The sequence below is a fragment of the Gossypium hirsutum genome, chromosome A12 (genome assembly GCF_007990345.1).
Source record: "Gossypium hirsutum isolate 1008001.06 chromosome A12, Gossypium_hirsutum_v2.1, whole genome shotgun sequence".
Lineage (NCBI taxonomy): Eukaryota > Viridiplantae > Streptophyta > Magnoliopsida > Malvales > Malvaceae > Gossypium > Gossypium hirsutum.
The window spans coordinates 106,577,729-106,599,337 of record NC_053435.1 but is presented as its reverse complement, the minus strand read 5'-3'; the positions used below and the strand labels follow the sequence as shown (position 1 = coordinate 106,599,337).

Genomic DNA, 21,609 nt, shown 5'->3' with positions numbered 1-21,609 from the left:
CCTCTATTTGCTTTTAAATCACGTTAAAATTGTTTTAACTTAATTAATGAATAACTAAAAATTAAAAATAAATAAATAAAATATTATTGCACTACTTGTCACAATTATAGTGTATTTAGGTTATTGCGTATATATATATGATATGATGAGATGTATTTTAGTGGGTTCGGTTCATGGATCCAATTTACAGTCGAATTCATAAGTTTAATTTAGAGATCTAATTAATAGGTCCCCTTCATAGATTAGGTTCATGGACCCAATTCATAAATTCTATTTATGATTATCAACGTCGGACTTTTTAAGTTATTGAAATTAATATAAAATTAATAATTCTTTAATTTAATCAAACTATATCATCAACTTTTTTATTATTATTGATAATCCAGACTTTAATTATCAACAAAATAGAGCATTTATGCTAGTTTTAGTAATTAATTATAAAGTGAATGTTATCTTAACGAATTATTTTTAAAATAAATTAATTTTGAGATATTAATATCAACAAATGTGTTAATATTATGTTTGAGTAGTGAAGAAGTTGATTGATTCACTTCATTTTGGATAGGGTAGAGGGCCAACAGAATTGATTGTCGAAGTATGGAAAAAAGTGAGTTCTCAATTAGAGAAAGATGAAGAGGAGTCTCTCTCCTTATTCCTTGTGTTTTTATATGGGATAGTGGAATACTTATGGGGCTGTAAGGTCTGGAGGATGTGATCGGTAGACTGTTGATGTGATTTGATGATGTTTGTTTAAGTAGTTATAATAAAAATTATAAAAAAAAATTATTTTATATTTATATATTTGTATACTTACATTTTAAAACATTATTATTTATAAACAATAAAATGAGTCATTGCTTAAGCTTAGTCTTGAAACATTTTTGGAAACAAGCCTCGATCCAATTTATGAACGTTTTTATACGAGTTTCAATTTTATTTTTATTTTTTTATCTTTGTTCTTAATATAGAGATAAAAGATAGATACTTTATCTTCAGAAAGTGACTTAAGTTGCTAATAATAAAAAATTGCCTACTTTATCTTTAAAAAGTGGCTTAATTTGTTAACAATAGAAGTTTAATAAAGTAAATGAAAATTATTTAGTATATTGTTAGTGAAATTTTTAAACTTCATAAATAGAGTTAAAGAGTTAAATAGTGTCTATAAAAGATATATTTTAATGTTTTCAAACTGTTTGTAAAATAAAAAAAATATTATTAATATATCAAATACTCATCTTAAAATAAATTGATAAAACTAAAAGTTATCAATAAATTAAATGATCTTGTAGGAAAAAAATAAATTATCTAAAATATAAATAATCTATGGACCAAACAACCCCGACAAAGCCCACAAGCCTTGACCCATTAGTTAACGTAATTACTAATTAACCCACTTAAAAAAAAAAGAACACTACAATTTAAGGGAAAAATTATAATTAAAAACAGGAAAAGAAGAGAAGGTAACTTGCAGGTGACAAAGTCCGTTGCTTTTACCTTTATAGAGTCAATTGACCGATCGCTTCATCTTCAAGTTTAGGGTTTTGAAATTCAAAAAATACCCCCAGATTTTGATTTTGGGGATTATTATCAACAAAGTTCAATTCAAAATCAAAACAGCTTCTTTCAGATCCTCACTTCACTCCCCCCCCCCCACAAATCAATCAGATAATCCTTAGAATGCAGAACAGTGAAGGCAGCTGTTTATCTTACATGGCGGCGTGGTTGGGAAGCAGCGTAGCCCAAGCTTTCTTCGCGTCTCTCGAGCGTTGCTCTTGCATTAACCTTTCCACCTCCGATGATGCCGATGATTCTGAGGCTCATGATCTCCCTCTCATGTTCACTAATCGTTCCTCCATCTCTCCATCATCAGTCACCTCTATCCCTAACAACAACAACACTCCTTCAAACGACGTCGTTAATCTCCCTGTTTAGGTCATGGATCGCGTATTGTTTCTAGGGTTTCGAATTTTTTGTCTTTAGTTCTTTTTAATACTGTGAATTTTGATGTAAGCTTTTTTCTGGGTTGTTTGACTCTTCTTTTTTTCTTAGTTTGGATGTCCATGAAATTCTCACCGCTAAATAATTTGATCGGAGGAATGTGAATCTCCGATATGTTGTTCGCTAAGATTAGTAAACTCTTACTGAAATTCATTCAAAAGCTTTGCAATTCTGGGTTTTAATTTTTTGTTCATATGGTGGATTAATTGACGCAATCAAAATTCGTACTCTGAAAGAAAGCTCTGGGTTTTTTTTGTTTTGGGCTTTGTTCTTATGAGCTATTAGGGAGATGATTGGCTGACCCAATGCAATGCATTCATTTGGGCTGGGGTTTTTTAAAAATGGATATAAAATAATAATTTCAATAATTGCCAAGTAAATTATTAAACTATATATTTAATTAAAAATGACGATAAAATTACATTAAATATTTAATTTAGTCGGTATAGGAAAACATCACTTGCATCATGATGTGATGGCTTCGATCTAACGTTAACGGCATATGCTTCAACTTTGAAATTAATTGATATTATTATACGATCCTCGGCTGTTTTCTTGTCTCTGGCCTTGGATTCTTGTGTTTTGTCAATGTTATGTAATAACACACTTTGGTTCTTTTGTAATAAGACCATATGCTTCTTCCTTTTTACATTCATCAACAACCATATCTACCACAATTCAGTGATAGAAGGCTACACCTTTTACATACATACATATCAAAATTTGTCAGCTGAATTTGTAATCAATATTTGTAACATATATACATATGAATGTATAGAGTATTCGCTTCAAAAAATTATGAAATGATAATTAATCTGTTTAAAAGTTTTCAGTAATTGAACTATTAGAAAATTTTTATTTTAAGTAATTGAGTTATTAAAATTTTTTTTATCAGTCCGATTAGCGAGCTCCAAACGATGATTTAATGATTAGTACGGTACATTAGTATCCATCAACAAGTAAGAACATACATTAGATCCGAATCGATCTGATGATCAATGCCAAATATTGGAAAAGAAAGCTACTGGGATTTAGATTTATATATTTGTGAAATTCATAACTGCTTTATGAAAAAAAATTAAACTATAGAAGAGAAGGAGAAAGAAAAGTTTTTCAGTTGGTGTAAGTGGTACAAACAGCCATACAATAATGATTTTAACTGCTCAGTGACTTAAATAAAAATTTTCGAAAGATTCAGTAATCATAGTGATTGGTATAGTTTTACCTTTGAAATTTTAATCAATCTTCAGCATTAGCTGAAAATCATAAATAAATAATAAACATATCATGGACATTCAAAACTAAAGTAAAGCTTCTTGATTCTTTGTCAAATGAATGCTACAACATATATACTGACTAAAATACATGTGCGCCTAAATCCAGGCCAGTCTTCAACAAAAGAGAAAAGGGGTAAAAAATGAAATAACTCTACAAGATGTTACTATGAATGTGTTAGCAAAGAATTATCAACCATAACCGCAAGTGTGACCAAACCGGCAGGCATTCAAGCATTACAAGGAAGCACGGAAGCCGGTTCGGTGAAAAATAAAGCCTGGTAAATTCCCGAATCCATGAAAAGGTTTGAATGGCCCCTACCAGGAGGCAGACCTAAAATGGCAGACAAACAAATCAATCATTCAAAGTAGCACCCCCACCATTTTTTATCCCCGGAACGAACTGCAGCCACCACCTCTGATTTCTAATCCAATTTAAGATAAACAAAAGGAAGAGGTTGTTTACATGGTCCTACAGGCTACAGATGCCTGCATTATGCATATAATATATCTCAATTGCCTTTCAACACATGACATGCGTAATCTTTTCCAGGCGAGTAGACAAAAGATTTCTCGAGTAACAAATCAATCATGAAGTTAACCTGGATATTCAGATAAGCTAACCTCAGTCACACACTCGTTCCAAGAAGGATTTTGTTGAAACCGTATAAAACCAGCCACTTGTTGGGACTAAATTCTACTGGTATTTTCACACGGGTACTGGTAAACCGTAATTGAGGAATGATCTGATTCTACCGTCTGATCCTGCTGTCACTATAACAAGACCCCAAACGTGAGAATCAAATGTACTCTGGCAGGAAGTTTTCAGAAACTTGTACTGGGATTTATGGATTGAAGACGGCATTGACAATGGACTGGATGGAGGAAGTGTTTCCTCCGGCCATGTTGCAGATCCCTTAGGTAAAGACTCTGAAGAATATTCATGGCCCATAGAGAAATAAGAAGGTAACGAAAATGGAAGGTCATGGGGTAAATCCTCCAGTGGTACTTCAAACTGCCTATTTTCTGTGTTCCCATATTTCAGGCCACACCAAGGGATCGCGATGGATGCATTAGCAGAGAAGTGTTCACAAGATCTTATATCTTTAGACTGAGAGATACTATTCTTATCCTGATGAACGCAATTCCATATATATACATTAGCATCATCACAAGCTGAAACAATGTGCTTCCCGTCTGCTGTTATTGACGTAAATGTTTGGTTCCCGTTGTTATGTGCACCTGGAAAAAAAAAAAGAGACAGCTTAAGTTGGGGAAAAATACGAGTAAGGCATCAAATTGCACGGTCATGAGTTTAGAGAACAGTGGGAACATACCCTTGTATTTGCCAATCACGTTGGGTCCTTGAAGAATTCTGACTTGTGAATCCGCACAAGTTACCATTACTTTGCTCGGATCTTGAGACAAAAACTGAAATGAATAATACATTATTGACAACTGCACATCTTGGTTTTTAAGATAAGCCTATGGTGATCAAAATTCAAAACCGAGGATGAGAAGAACTACCTGCAAGCCAGTTATCCTTCTGCAGGGCGACTTCTTTTTCCCATTTACGCATATCTGAGCACCCAGTTGCAATTGATTGTCTGAAAAAGCAACATAAAATCGGTTTTCTTACGAATCAGTCAAACTGTAAAAGCTGCTTAATGAAAGAAACATATTTCTAAAGCCTATGCCTAGAAAAACTTTCAGATACTACTTCTAGATCACTTAAACTGAAGCAATTTATATCCCACCCCAGGTAGGCACAAACGAACAAACCCAAGAATAAGGATTTTGAGAAACAGACCAAAAATGCATATGCCTATAGATTGATGTATATGATTCATAAAACTGATGAATATAGGTCAATCCATGAACAAATATGAATCCCTATCAAAGGAAGCATACCTAACATATCGTAAAAGCGGCAACTGCCAGTCATTGAGCCAACAATTCCTCCCTGCATAAATAGAAAAAGAGATTGTTTATCTCGAAGTTCAAAGTGCTCAACTGTGTGTGGTACGAGTCACAAAAGCCCAAATTCTTGAAGGCGAGGCCCAATAAGCAAATTCCCAGCCCAATCAAGAAATTCATCCATACTTAGTTGAAAATCAGGCCAAATTGTCAAAGTGGCCCAAGTTGTAAAGTTTTATTTTTATTTATTTATTTATTTATTTACTTAGTTTAAATTTTTATGTCAATATTCAGTCCAAGAGTCCCAGATAAAATGACCTTTGACCGAATTTCCATATTAAAAAAATTAGGAGTTTTTTTTATTTTAGTTTTCTAATTAGATTAGGACTAGTTATAAGGCCTATTTAAAGGCATGGCTGTCCACCTTGTTAAACACTCATCATTATTATTAAAATTTTAAATTTGTTAAGAGCAGAATTTTCTTTGAGTTTTCTCCAAGATTTCTCTCTTGAGTTTTCGTTAGAAGTTGTTTTAACAATCTTGTGATTGTGGGAGCCATCTTCAACCTTCTTCTTGCCATTGATATTCTTTGGAGGGGAGATTAGAGCCGTTTGAAGGGAGTTGTGAGATCTTTCGAGATTTCAAGGCTTCTTAGGACTTATCTTTTAATTTCTTACTGTCAATTCTTTCTTTATTTCTACTTGTGCTGAATCATTATCTAATCTATTTTCTGTTCTTATTGTGTTTTCAGCCTTTTTCTATCTTAAGGAATCAGCCCAAAAATCCCCAATTTCTAGGGTTTTTCCATACTCTTTTTGGGTGAAATTAGATTGTCGAAATTTGGGAAAAACTATCTTAGTGTTCAATTGGGCAGAATCACAATCTCCTTGAGGGTTTCAAGAACCCTAACACTTATTTCTATTCTCAATTTGATTCTTTGCTGATTTGGGGATTTTATTTCAGATCTGGAAATTCAAAGTTCTAATCTTTTAATTTTTCTGTTTCGTTTCGGATCTGATTGTTTAGGGTTTTCGTAGGAATTTCCCGTGACTTGGCAACTCGATCTTGGTCCGCGCGCAACCCCGTATCAGTGTGATTCTAAACCACTAGAAGAAAATCACGCAAACCTGTCCATCCGGGCGATAACACACCGCAGTAACTATATCTCTTACATCAATCCAGTCAACAACCTGGCAGCCAGAAATTGACCAAATGCGCACTTTTCCATCTATTGAACCACTAATGAAGAAATTGTCATCCACAGGGTTAAACTGAACACAGGTTACTGCATCATAATATAAGAGGAAATTCTTTATCAGAAATCAGAACAAGATCATGCACCAAAATACAACATAAGTTCAATGATAGAAGCGCACCGTAATTACTATGAGAAAATACTTTGAGGCAACCATCACATCCAACTTGCCACATACGAACGGTTTTATCAACCGAGGAAGATAACAGGAACTGAAACATGGAACACAAAACGGAGACATATAAGATGAAAATATATGTTTTCCCTTTCTAGAAACATGTACGTAAATTGGTTCCACTCACATTTTTGTTGGACCAGGAGAGGTCCAAGATCTCACCAGTGTGTCCATGGAACTCATGTAATGGTTTCTCGACTAGCCGGAAAACTTTGGAGGGGAAGATCACACACGCAGATTCAGATGTCTTCCTCGGGCTTCTTATATTGCCTTCTTTTACCTTATCTACAACGAGGGGTTTCACTTCAGAAAGATAATTCACCGTAAAGTATAAACAGGAAGGATCCATCTCTGGGATATCAAGGTCGATGCACATTTGATCCTCCACCACTTGCCATACTCGTACAACGCCATCTTCACCGGCACTAGCTAGGTACCGTCCATCAGGACTGAATTTCATCGTCAAAATTGAACCTTCATGAGCCTGGATAACTTGTCCCTTATAAAGTGCAGAAAGTTCCTTTGTTCTTTTCCTGCATTGATGAACCTTAACTCTCTGAACCTTATTCCCCCAAACTGAATTATCTCTATTACCACTCAATGAATCATCTTCAACCTGTTTATCCAGGAAACGTGTAATCAATTTATTTAACCACCGGTTCTTAGCTTTCTTTGGCATTCTCTCGGTTTTATTCTGCTTCTCCATTTCCCTCTCTGTAACTTGTTGCAATGAGGTCATTGACACACAAGGGATCTCAGAAGTGGAGCTGTTTTCACCATTTACCAACTGATCCACCTTCGTTTCGCAACCTTCAATTCCCTCCCCATCTTGAAGCTTTTCATCAACACCACACTCTTCTCCCCAATCCTCATTTCCTTCCCTACATACAAACTTATCACGCGAACTCGACTCCTCAGACAAATCAAGATTATCATTAGACCAACAAGACATTGAAGACCGGCTCGAAGAGAACTCTTCGGAGCCTCGTGTTCTCAAAACAGCATCACTAGTTTCCATAACCCTGCTAAATTCTCCTTCCAAACTAGGTTCATCTACTGAATTCTTGAACGAAATTCGGTCTAAACTATCTCCCATCCAATCGAAAAACTTAATGCGGCGTTTGTTAACACTTCGAGGGCTACGAATCCATACATCGAAACTACTCTCAGACCAATTATCAAAACCAGAATTTGAATCAGAATGTAAACCAGACATTGTTCCAATGTGTTCATTAGCATCAAAAAATGAACATTCCTCGTCTTCCCTCAAACTATCCATATTATTCTGTTGAGTTCAACCCATGAAAACCCTCAGGTACTAATGAGAATATTTTCTTGTAAACCCTTAACCATTGTACGTCATTCTAAATTCCTACCAAACGAACAAACCCAGAAAATAGAAAATGAAAATAAAAGGCTGAAAATAAAGCTCGGAAAACAAGAAACACAAAACACAAATAACAAGTTTAACAAAAACAAAGACTAAATTAAACAAACAAAACAATTAATAACAATTAACGAAACCCAAGAGATCCAACCTGGATCCCAATCCATACCCATTGCACCTGGTCTTTCCCATTGAATCAAAAAGTAACCCAAATTTTTAATATAGAAATAAGTTTTTATTGTAACAAAAATTAACTCAATTTCTTGCAAAAAAAACAAAAAATAAGGGATCAAACAGTTTTTCTGAACTGAGAGATCGAAACCCAGTAACAGGAAATTGAAGATATCTAATAAACGGGTGAAGAAAAATATATATTAAGAAATTATAGTTACAAAGTGATTAATTAAGCAATGGGGAGATTTTAGTTTATAGAACTGGGTTACAATGGGGATTGGGTTCGTTTTCTATGAGATATTTTTGGAACTGAAGATGGCATAGATGGAAGCATCCATTAACAACAATTTTTGGAGCTTCTCGAACTCACTTTCTCTGGGGAAGCGAAGGGAAACACTAGGGGGAAAAAAAAGGTATATGATATAAAAAATAAAATAATATATACTTTTTTTAAAAAAACTAAATAATAAAGTATGTGATTGAAATTAGTTCATTAATTAAGCGATATCAATTCAATTTTTGGAAAAAAAATCAAATTTTACATACTAAATCTTAATTTGAATGAGACATTTAAACTTATTATATTTTTAATTAAAATATGTCATAATTTTTTATAATTTAAAATTTTTTATTTTTTATTTTAAAATTTAAGTTTAACCGGATAACACTAAAATTAGTTTATTAAATTTAAGTTTATTATAATATTACTTTTTTCAGTTATATGATTATTAAGTTAGTTTTTTTTTTCTAATTTTAAAATTTACAACTGAATTTTAAAATTTGAGAAGTAAAAAATGTAAATTTTTAAAAATCAAAATATAATGACTAAATTTTAATTTTATAAATATTATATAAAATTATTACATATTTTAACCTATTTTTTAAGTGGGGAATTCTCATTTAAATATTTTATGTAATGTTTAAAAAAATATAAATTTTTATATGTAATGCATTGCTTAAAATAGAAATGCATTTCAATTATTTTAAAATCAAATATATTTTCTTAAATCAATTATTTCAATAAATTTATATACGATTAATGGAGAACATGCAAAAGCATTTAAAAAGTTTGAAAAGAAATGAGATGTAGCTGAGTTGGACTACAAATTCGTGTTCATATTAATTTTTTTAATGCAATATTCATAATTTTTTATATTATAATAATCTTAACATTTAATCTTTCTGTCAATAACCTCTCGATTATTATTATTTTAAAAATTTTCTATATTTTAAATTTGAGTATTATTAAAGAAATTTAAAACTATTTTCTTAATATTTGAGGTTATCAAAAATTAATTAAAATTATCTAAAAAATAATCTATTTTTACATAAACAATTTTAGAATTGAGATTGAGTTAAAATAATTTCGGCTAAAAATCTATATGGTGGCCCAACACAGAATCATGCATTATGCATAGCCATTGCTTGTGCTTGTACTGTATATTTTCTTATTGGATCCCATTTTGAAAATTCATGTGCTGTATTCTCAATAATTGAATTTACAAGAAAAAAATAATAATATAACAATTGAAAGTATTGATTTTTCTGATTATTGTGTGTTGTTAGCACAGCATATAATATAAATGAAATTGATTAAATTATAAGATTAGAAGTTAATTCAATCAATTTGGTTATTTTATCTTTTTTTTTTAATTAGCAAAATATGTTAGGACATCTTTAATAGGGTTTGCTAAAATGGAAGGTAGGAGGATAATGCGTTTCAGTACATTTGATTCTATATCTTTTTACATTAATAACAACCCATATCAATCGAGTTAAGAATCAATCGACAACTTAATTTTTAATCAATAAAACATTTCACTCAAGTTGGGTTTGATTAGTGTTGAATTATATATAAGATTATTATTTGAATCTTAAAAAATATATTATTTGATTCATTGAGTCCATTATAATTTTATTTTATATATTTTATATCATAATATTAATTATTTAATAAATATTTTTTATTATAATGTAATTTTATATATTTTCATATACTATACTATTAACAAATTTAAATATTATTTAAATTTTTTTTATACTTTAAAACCACCTCATGTCTAAATAAACATTTTAAAACTACTTTTCCAAAAACACTTTTTTAAAAACATTTTTTTAATGAGAAATTGACTCTTAATTCTACAATTATCTTTTCTCAAAGTTTTCAAAATTGTAATGTGGATCGATTTATATGATCCAATACAAGTAATTTTTTAATTATATATAATTAAATTATACCAAATCGTGAATTAATCGATTTAAATCTTTTCTTTAAATGAATACTTTAACTGATTCTCATTCTAATCTATTCGAAATAGTTGATTATAAGTGGTTTAAAAATGAAAAAAGTTGGGGGGGGGGGGGGGAGAGGAGGAAATCAAAGGACAAGCCAGCCAGTTCTAAGACAAGAAAACAATGATATTATATAAATGGTTCAGTCACAGGTTTCAGGTACTTGTGAAGAATCTACCCCTTCCCATCAAATCTTTATTGTTTCGAACTTATATTTTCTTTTCTTAAAAAAAGAAAAAAACATTTTTGTTTCACCATATCAACATTGGCTACAGAGGAGTCATTATCTACAGTATCTAATCATTGAAAATGTGTAGCACTTATTGTGCTCAACAAATTCATACATATCCTTTTAAAAGAATTAGATCTAAATCTCTATGTGCATTCACGAAGTCCAAAAAAATATGGTGAGAGATAAAAATTAAATTGTATACGTTTATAATAATAATAATATATTTTATTATTATTATTTTAAAATTTTATAAATTATAAAGATTTTAAATTAAAAATTTATCATTTTAAGAGAAGTTATAGTCTTTAGGTCTCTACTAAGCTACGCCATTTATATATATATATTATTTATTTATTTATTTATTGTAATATCAATATAAATTTAAATGCTTGAAAAAACTTTTTTGTTTCAATGATTTGATTGATCATTTAGGTCCATATACAATATTAATGTGTTATTTTAAGCTTCGATAATTAGGGTTTAACTTAACAAAATTTAATACAAACCTATCAGATTTTTTTTTCACATAGAAATGAAATTTAATTGTTAAAACAACTTATCTTGAAAATTATTTATCAATTGAACATGTTTTCAACAATATCATAATGAATGGCTAAAATCATTATTCACGATGACAATTTGACATTTTAATGTGACAGATTTTTTTTATGTTAACTTACTAGAAAAAAAAAAGAATTAGCCATCCTCCATGATGATTTAACTTTTATTTTTAAACTTTTACTATTTATTTTATATTATTTTAATAAATAATTAAAAACATATATTACTTTGATAAATGTTTAAATAAAACCCATAATTCTATAAATAATGCAAACCCAAATTTTACTAGCATTTTTCTATACAAAAAAGTTGCATTATGTTTAAGGAAAGGGTTAAAGTGTTCCAAAGTGCCCTAAAATACAAATAAAAAAAAATTATCACATTGGTTTTTCATATTTTATAAAATTATAAATGATTAATTTATGATTTGACCTTTTAAAAATAATAATTTTTAATTTAATTTTTTTTAAAATTATAAAAATATAAACTAATACAATAATAAAATTATATTTTAACTCTAAAATTATATATAACTTAATTCTAACTCTAAAAATAATTCTTAACTTCGCCTTTACTTGAATTAGCGTATAAATTAGCACTAAACCAATATCATGTTGGTATAAGAATGCATAAATTTAAAAGCATCGAATTTTTTAAATAATACTAGTTAAAAATGAGGATTTCAATGTCCTCACTCCTTTCGTTCCTTAAACAACGTCATGCTTGAACAAAATTCCCCTTTCATTAAGAAATATTTGTTTTTTGTTAAAAAATGGTTAATTAGCCATGATTTTTGCTAAAAGTATTGGAATTTAGAATATTTGTAGGCAAAGTCATTGAGTTGGGATCATTGCTTTGGCGCACATGGTTCCCATAGGTGGCATGGGTTGTGCACATTTATTGGGGAGGGGGGGGGACGGTGGTTGTTAAATCATAAATCTTTTCCAAAAGTTGGTGCACCATCCTACCTCCATCCCGCATATACATGCATTGCATGACTTTGAAAATCAAAATAGTTTTTTTTTCAAAAATATTTTATTAAAAATAAAATTGTATATATTTCTTATTTATTATATATGCACACTTGTGTTCTCGAAATAAATAAATAAATAAGTCCAAGAAATTATGTTTCTCAAGTTTTTATAAAAATATTTTGCATAAAAAAAAACAACTGATAGGTTACTTGTTTCTTAAGCAAGAAATTTCATTGAAAACCACCTATGTGATCCATGCATGCACCATTTGGGATTGTGGTAAAGTTTTTTACTGATTTTTTTTAAGTTGAAATATGTTTTAATTTTGTCGAATGAGTATTAGTTTGATTAGCATAAACATTATTATCAATATAGAAATACGTAAATTCGAGTGCGCTAAAATACATTATCATTCTATTTATGGGTTGGAGATGAAGTAAAAAGATTGCCTATCTATATTTTTTATTAATAAACTTTAAATAAGTAATTATATATTTTTTAATATTAAAGTTAAGTAAAATAATTATTGCAACCATAAAAATTATATTTAATTTATACGAAAGCATGGAAAAATATTGGGCTGTGGAAGTTTCATCTTATAATATTATTCTCGATTTAAATTAATTAAGGAATATATTATTAAGCAGGGAGTTGGCTAAATATAATTTCTCAATAATTTCGATGCTGTTTCCATAAGAATGTAATTTTCTTTTTCCTTTCCACGTACGAATATTTGTAGGTTTTTTTCTTCTTTGGGCTGCTGGAAAGTTCCTCTTACAATAATTATAGACATTAAAAAAGCTGTTAGGTTAAAGGTGAATAATATATATGTGTATATTATGCATATTTGATATCCCCTTCTTAATATATGCATGTATTAATTATTATAAATTTTCTTACCTCAATAATTAAAATATAGATATTTCACGATTAGGTTATAATAATTCATATTCATGATTCTAAAAAAAATTCCATTCATGATTTGTAATTTCGTATATTTCCTTACGTTGAGATTAGAGTTCTTTATGGCGAAGCCATGTGATTCGGTTTGAAAACCTGTTTAAAAAATAAGGGAGTTTTGATAAAAATATAGGCTCAAAAGATAAATTTAGATAAAAAAAATAAGGTTAGATTAGAAAATGGGCTAAGTATCGGGTAAGGTTTTTTTGGCCCGGACTCAATCTGGCCTGAATTTGCAATAAAAGAAACTTTGTTATTTTGATGTTGTTTTCTTAGTGTTTTGTTACCATTTCATTGTTATGTTGCTACTATATTGAATATTGTATAACACTTTGTTTTATTGTTAATTTTGCTATTATTTTAGAGGTATTTGTTTGTTAAGTTACACTTATGTTGTGTTATTTAAATATAAATATTTTTTAATTTATTTTTAATTTGTTAATAAATATTTATTTTAATATTTTTAGTATATTTCATATATTATATATTTTTAAAAAAATATTTTTTTAAAAATAATACTGACAGACTGGGCCATGAATAATTCTAGTTTAGATGAATTAACAAATTCTAATAATATTTAACTTCTTGTTTTGTTGGATTCGGTGAGCATAGTTATTTGTAAACAATGTATATGTAAAATAAATTATATATAGTATATTAATAAGAATATAAGATTGACTGATTACGTGACATAAATAGTTAATTTTTTTTAATTTAAGCTCTCAACATGTTCTTTAGTAATATATTTTAAATGATTTGTTTAAGCTTAAAATAATATTTTATATACTGTCATGGCAGTTGTTGATATGGTTATAATTTTTAATTTTTTAAGGGATAAAATAATATTTAATCAATAAAAATTGATAATTTTTTTCTATTTGATTCTTGATATTTTTGGAGGTCCACTTAATCTTTACGCTTAACAATTTTTTTTTGTTTTCAATTTAGTTTGTGAACTTAATTTCTATTAAGATAATGACGGTATGGCATTTTTAGATTGTGCCATGTTATCACTTGTAAATTTTATTTTATTTTTATAAAATCTAAAAGAAACAAAATAAAGAAATCATAATTTCTTCTTAAGTTAAAAAAGAAAAAAAGAAATTCAAATGAAGATACTGTAGTTTAATATTATGTCACGTCATTATGCCTTAATAAAATTCAAGTTTAATAATTAAATTGAGAAAATCTGTCAAACTCTAAAATTAAATAGATAAAAAAATCAAGGACTAAAATGAAAATATTACCAATTTCAATTAATAAATGTTATTTTGTCCCGAAATTATAATTTACAGTGTTGATATGTATGTTTAAATGGAGTCCATCCAATATCAATATTGAGAGAAGCGTTTGGTATAAAATGAACAAATAAATTACTGCAACTAACTAACAGAGCCATTTAGGGCAGAAAAACTTAAAAATTGAAACTGAAAAAAGGAAAAAAAAATGAAGAAGGGCAGGTAAGGATGAGTGATTTGTGACAGTGATATAGAAATATAGATAAATGTGATGATGGGGCTCATCACCCAGTGTATAGTACTACGGATGCATATTCATAAATATTGGAAAACTAAAATCTATGGCACCAAATACCATAGGAAGAAATTAAAGAAGAAAAAAGAAAAAGACAAAGAAAAAGCTGTCCATTTGAATGTTATGTCATGGCTTCAGACAGTTCCCACCAAACAAGCTGCTGCTGGTGGGGTAGGCCGGTGAATCCACTTCTCTCTCTCTCTCTCTGCATGGATGGTGTTTTTTTTTTCTTTCTTTTATTTTTAATTTAAGTGACTATTGATCATGAGGGGATTTTTTACCTTTCCCTTTGTTCAATGATTTATGGAGTGAAAGCGCTTGGTTAATCCCTATCAAAGAAATGATAGGTAAATTGTCATTAGTATAATTTGAATTCAAACTTTGAAGGATGTCAATGAGCATATTTGCTACCATTTAATCAATGAGAAATTTTTGAAATATCGTTCATCAGGTAATCGATTGATCTCTTAACAATCGAAAGTATTATCCTTTAGAGAGTTTATATTGTTCTGTTTTCAGGATTGTATGCAACTCCATTCAATTATGTAAGACATAACAACAAGAATGGTCTATTCAACCTCAGAATTATACACATCAAACATGGATCAACACCATAGAATTATCAACTCAAGAATAATTAAGCATTCATAATTGAAAACAAATAAACTAAGATTTTATTGCATAAAACTAGAAATCAAGAAATAGAATCCATTCTAGGGTTCATCCACCCTAGGTATTAAGAGAATTAGTTTATAATTGCACAAATGGACAACAAAAATACAATATAACCATTAAAATAAAAGAAATCCATGATAACTCCCTCAAAAATCAGTTTGAACTCTTTAACCTTGATGGCAAATTGCTTGGAAATCGACTTCAATGGTGTTCTTTGGGTAATTTTTTGCTATCCTATTACGGCTGCTTTCCTCCTCTTGTATTCTTTTTTTATACCTTCTCCAAGTGCAAAAAAAAAAACCCTAAAAATCGTCACTTTTAGTTGTCAACGCACACGGTTTTTGAAATCCACACGCCTGTTTGAGTCACATGGCTCTGTGGTCTGCACGTGTGAAACTCTATTGCATTTGTTTAGCTTTCGGACTGCTCAAATGTTCTAATTTTCATCCGTTTTTCACTCTATTGCTCTCAAGTGCTCTATTAAACATCAAAACATGAATATAAAGGATTAGGAGTATACAATTAAAAAGTAGCACCACATAATCACCCAAAAATACACTAAAAAATGAGGCTAAAATATGTTACTTTTGACACTTATCATGTAACTTAAGCAGTACCAACTTCCCCAACAAGTGACCTATATACCATAGATTAGGGGGTCGAACCCCACCAACGGTGAGACGCTCACGAACGGTCAAAGCGCTCTCAACTCTGTGAACTAGGCCTTTAGGATAGCCACACGACACACTAGCTCTGGCAAAGTACGAGAGACGACACGTCTAAGGGACAATCCATTCGGTTGTTGGGAGATTGGTCAATTGCCTGACAAACAACACTTTGAAAACTTCTAAAAAAAGACGACCCCCACAACAACGTATTGCATACACAAACAACTATGTTTTTCATATTTATCTCTGAAATAAAAAGAAAATACTAAGAAATTTTTCTTAAAAAACAAATTCTTCTGTGATATATATAATATCATATTTAAGCTCTTCTTTTCCTTCGATTCCTAGTTGTAATGCAACAACATTATATTTTGTACTTTATGAAAAATAGTACGAATTTCGAATACATCCTCGCCTTTTTCTAGACCTTGCAACACCGAAAGAAAAACTAAGATTTTTTTGGACAATATAGAGTAATTGAATGAAAGTCTAATTATTAAGGTAGTAATTATTTTTTATTATAATTATAAAGAATTGCAATTTCTTATACATGTTTGGTTAACAAAGTGTAATTATATTTAATTCTTTATGTCACGTCTGGTAATACAAGTTATAACTACACATTTACAAAATTTATTTATTTTTAAATATTAACTACTAAAAAAATTAGTATGATAAAAATAATTTCTAAACAAGTAACAAAAATTAAAACCAAATCATCATATATGTTATGTTAGTCTAAAAAAGTAGTCAATAATACGTTTACTAATAATAATAGCAAGAAAAGTAAACATCATATGCAATTTTATCTAATTTTTCTATTGCATATTGGTTGGGTTATTCCCTTTTAATATTTAACATATACTTCTTATCATTATATGCTGGTCATTGACTAAGTTAATCATTATCTGAATTTGAATCCACATCATTAAAATTATCAATATCTCCTTCTCTCACGTACTCTACAAAGTATGGGTTGTCTTTAATTCCCCTTGTGATTGAAGTTATGAAATATGCATCATGTTAATACGATCTAACATTGATTTTTATGGTATACTAAGGTGACTTGTTAATATGATAAATGTTTTTTTAAAACAACAATTGTCTTATTAACCATATTTTGAAGCCTCGAATGTTTGAAATTAAAGAGTTCGGGAGTTGTCTATGATGTTTATGTCTGGCATCATTCTCTCAAATGGTATCATACCCTATAATATAGTGCAAAAAAATATTTTCTATTTATATAATTAGCATCAACCTTATAATATTTAAGTTCATAGTCCAAATAGTTTGTAACTTTAATTATAAAAAACTTATATAAACTTAATTCGGAGAAAAAACTTATGTTAGGTCAAATTCATTTTTATAAAAATAATATAAAATTCATATCATATAATCTTTTAAAAAATATATAATTTTTCAAAACTTTCATAATACTTCTTATAGATAGTATAAATTTTCTATAACTTTAGAAAATTATTTTTTATAATTAAGTTATGAAAAAAAATATAACATTTTTATGAATATAATATATAATATGAATACATAAATAAGTTATGTCCATACTTGATCACAACTTTTTATAAATAAATATATAATAATACTTTTATAACATGTTCAATACAATGTTAATTTTTTTAAAATTTAAATAATATAATTTTAAAAATATATAAAATATTTTTATAATATTTTTAAGATTTTAAATATTCGTACTTATTTATGATTATAATATAATTTTTATAATTTAAAATTTTTTTTATAAAAAATTAAATTTTAATATATTACTTACGTTATTACTCAAAATTTCACCTAATATCTGATAATTAAAAAGTATAATTCGACAACACCTAATAATTACAAGCAATTAAAACAATAAAACATACCTAAGACGTTACCTAGAAGTAGGTAAAAATTTCCCGGTTCACAGCATATTAAAACAACGAAACAGTGAAACAGTGAAGGAGGGACCACCGCCTTTTATTGTGGGGTTTTATCCGATGGCAGCTTAACAACGGTGATGAAAATCGGACCACCTCTCTTGTGGTTGTTCATCTGATTCTAATCTGACGGCGGATACCTCTCCACTCACACTCTTAATGCTTATGTTGTGCTTTCGCTGTACAATTTATTACAAAAGCCTTACATTTTGGACCACCCTACTAGAATAAACAGAAACCCTTTTTTTCTTGTGTTTTTGAAATCTGAACCAATAAGGTGGTCCATAAGTGGTTTAATCAAAACTCATAATGTTTTGAAATCTGTGTTGGTTGAGAGGGAGATACACAGTACTGTCATCATTTGAAACTTTCTCGAAATGTACAGAAATTTCATATTTGACGAGATTTAAAGATTAATATTGTGCGTAATGAAAATACTTCAACATCTACCATCAATACCCAAGTTTCATTGAAATCAACATATTATGAGATAATACAATTTTCAATTATGGCCCATTTTTACATGAACTCTTCAACTTTCCGTTTAAGCCCACGACAGTCACAGAGGCCACATAAAATGGGCTATGAACTTGGACTCCTGAGGGTATTTGAATTTGGACTTTTCTCATGGTCTCGTTTTAATTTATCGAATTTTAATTTATTTAAATTCAGGTAAGCTTTTATACTAGGAGTTAGAATAATATTTTGTTCCTTTTGCTCAAATATGAAAGAGTAATTTGATTTTTCTATTAAAAATTTCATTCATTTCTACTGTTAAAAAATAATCTCTATACTTCAACACGAGGGTCAATTTTCTCTTTAATCTAATGTAGAGAGACTAACTTATTTTTAATGGGACAAAATGTACTCTAACTATTAGTATAAAGGCCTTCATGTTATTTTGACATTCAAGTATATTTAACAAGTCAATAATTCAAACTCAAACTCAAACTATTCAACTCTAAAATGATAATAACTCTAAAATTTCAAACTTATAACTTGAAAATAATTTAAACCCAAAATTTATTTGAGAAAGCCCAGATGGATAGTATCTAAATTTATTCAAATCTAAAACAATCTAACCCACCCAATTTACAATGCTAGTCTCATCACACTATCTGGGCTCGGACTGGATTAAAGCTTCAATGCTAAGTGAATGTGAAATCCACCGGTTTCCTGGGAAAACAAATCTGCTGTAAATTTAATATATGCAATTTATTGAATATATGAGTTTAATTGGATAATGATTTAATAATTGGATTTGAATAAGAATATTAATATATATATATAGGATAAATTATATCCAAGATCGCTGAACTATTAATAAGTTTATGTTTTAGTTTCTTAATTTAAAAAAAGTTGCAAAATGGTTACTAAATTTAAAAAAAAAATTCATTTAAGTCACTAAATTATTTAAAAGTTTTTATTTATGTTATCGGTTGTTAAGTTTTCTTTTCTTAAAAAAAGTTTAGTTTGCTAATTTTAATTGATGATTTGATGACTGGTACGATGGATCAGTACACATTGACTAGTAAAAATAATATACATTAAATCCAAGTCGATTCAATGGTCAGTGTAGGAAATAAAAAAGAAAGCTATTTGGATTTTGGTCGCATATTCGTGACGGTAAAAGTTTTTTTAAATTGTAGAAGATAATCGGCAAAATTTTTGGTTAGTGTAGGTAGTGCGAATAGAGAAGGCCATATAACAGCGATTTTCACAACCCAATTACTTAAATGAAAACTTTCGAGTAGTTCAGACCATTTTATAACTTTTTAAAATTAAGTGACTAAAATGTAAACTTATTAATAATTTAGTGACACTGAGTATAATTTATCCACATTTAAAAACATATAAATGTAATAACTTTTTAAAAGTTTTTTTTTTTGGGAAGAATAATACATTAATAGATGATTGAATTGAATTAATGTCGATTTCAATGAGGAAAGTCGGTCCTATAACTTTTGCTGGGTTCAATGTCAATGATTTTTTTTTATCTATAAAACTTGGAACAAACCGATCATCACTTGTACCTAAACTTGTCCTTTTCCTCTTTCACAATTTAAAAAAGGACCTTCAAAAATCAGGTATATATTCGAAGTTTCCATATTTTTAGACTTTAAGACTGTAGCCATTGTTACTTCTTATGATAATGAGATAACAACACAAAGACGAAATAGTCCCTGTTTCAAATGCCCTCTTTCTTTCATTTTATAGTGGTGGTAGGCCAGCTCTCGAAGTCTTTTTCGTCCTTTTATTTATATAGTTTTTTCTTTTGGCTTTTAAGATCAGCAGGGGATTGCCAAAGGCTAATCAGCTTTTTATTTCTCACTCCTTAATCCATGGAGGCCACTCAGTGGGAAGAGGTAAAGTGAAGGGTCTTCTTTAATTTTTGTTGTTTTTCATATGAATTCATCATTATATATATGGCTTTGGGTTTTGAGTTTTTTTCATTTTCCCCTTTTCTCATGGATAACTAGCTTTAAAGTTTCACCTTTTTGTAGCCATGAGATGATTCTTGTTTGAGTTCAGTTCAGTCCCACTAATATATAGTTGAAATGATAAAAGTTACTATTAATCTATTATTATTATTATGATGATGATGATGATGATGATGATGAAGTACTCATGTATTTCCAGGGAATTGGGGTAACTAAGCCCATGGCCATAGGAGGATACTCAAGATCTTCAGGTAGGGTTCAAAAAGGTAGTGAGGCTAATTTGAACTGTCCAAGGTGCAATTCAACAAACACTAAGTTTTGTTATTATAACAACTACAGCCTTTCTCAGCCAAGATACTTCTGTAAGACTTGTAGAAGGTACTGGACCCATGGTGGTTCCTTAAGGAATGTTCCCGTTGGTGGTGGTTCAAGGAAGAACAAGACATCATCATCAAAGAAGCTTGATGATGATCATTTGATTCATCAAAACCCTAAGATCCATGAAGGTGATCATCATCAAGTCATTAACCTAGCATATCCACCAGTAGTACCAGCTGAGGCTTACAATAGCTCGCAAAGGCTGCCCTTTATGCCGGAGATTGGTGATGCCAACACAGGAATATACTCAAGTGGGTTCCCAGTTCTAGACCCCGGTCTAAAATTTTCTAGTGATGGATTTGGAACTGGTTATGATGAGAATCATCAAGGGGTAGAAGAAAATGGTGAAAGGCTTTTGTTTCCTGTAATGGAGGAATCGAAGCAGGTTCCAATGAACACTATGAACGAATTGGAAGAGGACAAAGAACAGGGAGAATCTACTGGACATTGGTGAAATGAAAACAGCCTACGTTAATATTAACATGGTTAAAGAGGAAGAAGTAGGGTTTTCTTTTTCTTACAAGATCAGTGACACTAATGACAACCTAGTTTGATGTTTGAGTTAGGGCCCAGACTTGTATTCAGATAATCTCTTAATAATAACTCTCAAATTTGAACCACTTTTGCTGCATTTTGATTTTTGGTTATTCGATCATATGTTTTACGAACAGATTAGTGTTTTGGTTGAATTTTTTTGGGTGGTTGCATTGTTAGTCCATATTTTTTCATTTAAAAACATGAATAAAAGATAGTAAATTTGAGTGTATTAATTTTTTAT

At 29.5% G+C, this 21,609-nt stretch overlaps 2 protein-coding genes across 2 annotated transcripts; one reads left to right on the top strand and one right to left on the bottom strand.

The window, feature by feature from the left end:
* Positions 1-3,300: 3,300 nt before the first annotated feature.
* LOC107929490 (uncharacterized WD repeat-containing protein C18H10.05) lies at positions 3,301-8,569 on the bottom strand. The gene is made up of 7 exons (XM_016860925.2): positions 6,747-8,569; positions 6,566-6,656; positions 6,317-6,474; positions 5,184-5,235; positions 4,800-4,879; positions 4,610-4,703; positions 3,301-4,514 (listed from the first exon to the last, which is right to left on the bottom strand). The coding sequence occupies exons 1-7, from the start codon at positions 7,896-7,898 to the stop codon at positions 3,982-3,984; spliced, it is 2,160 nt and encodes a 719-aa protein (XP_016716414.2). The 5' UTR covers positions 7,899-8,569; the 3' UTR covers positions 3,301-3,981.
* Positions 8,570-20,177: 11,608 nt separating this feature from the next.
* On the top strand, positions 20,178-21,451 carry LOC107929534 (dof zinc finger protein DOF3.7). Its single transcript, XM_016860975.2, has 2 exons — positions 20,178-20,378; positions 20,653-21,451. Exons 1-2 carry the CDS (start codon positions 20,355-20,357, stop codon positions 21,283-21,285), a joined length of 657 nt encoding a protein of 218 aa, XP_016716464.1. The 5' UTR covers positions 20,178-20,354; the 3' UTR covers positions 21,286-21,451.
* The last annotated feature ends 158 nt before the right edge of the window (positions 21,452-21,609 follow it).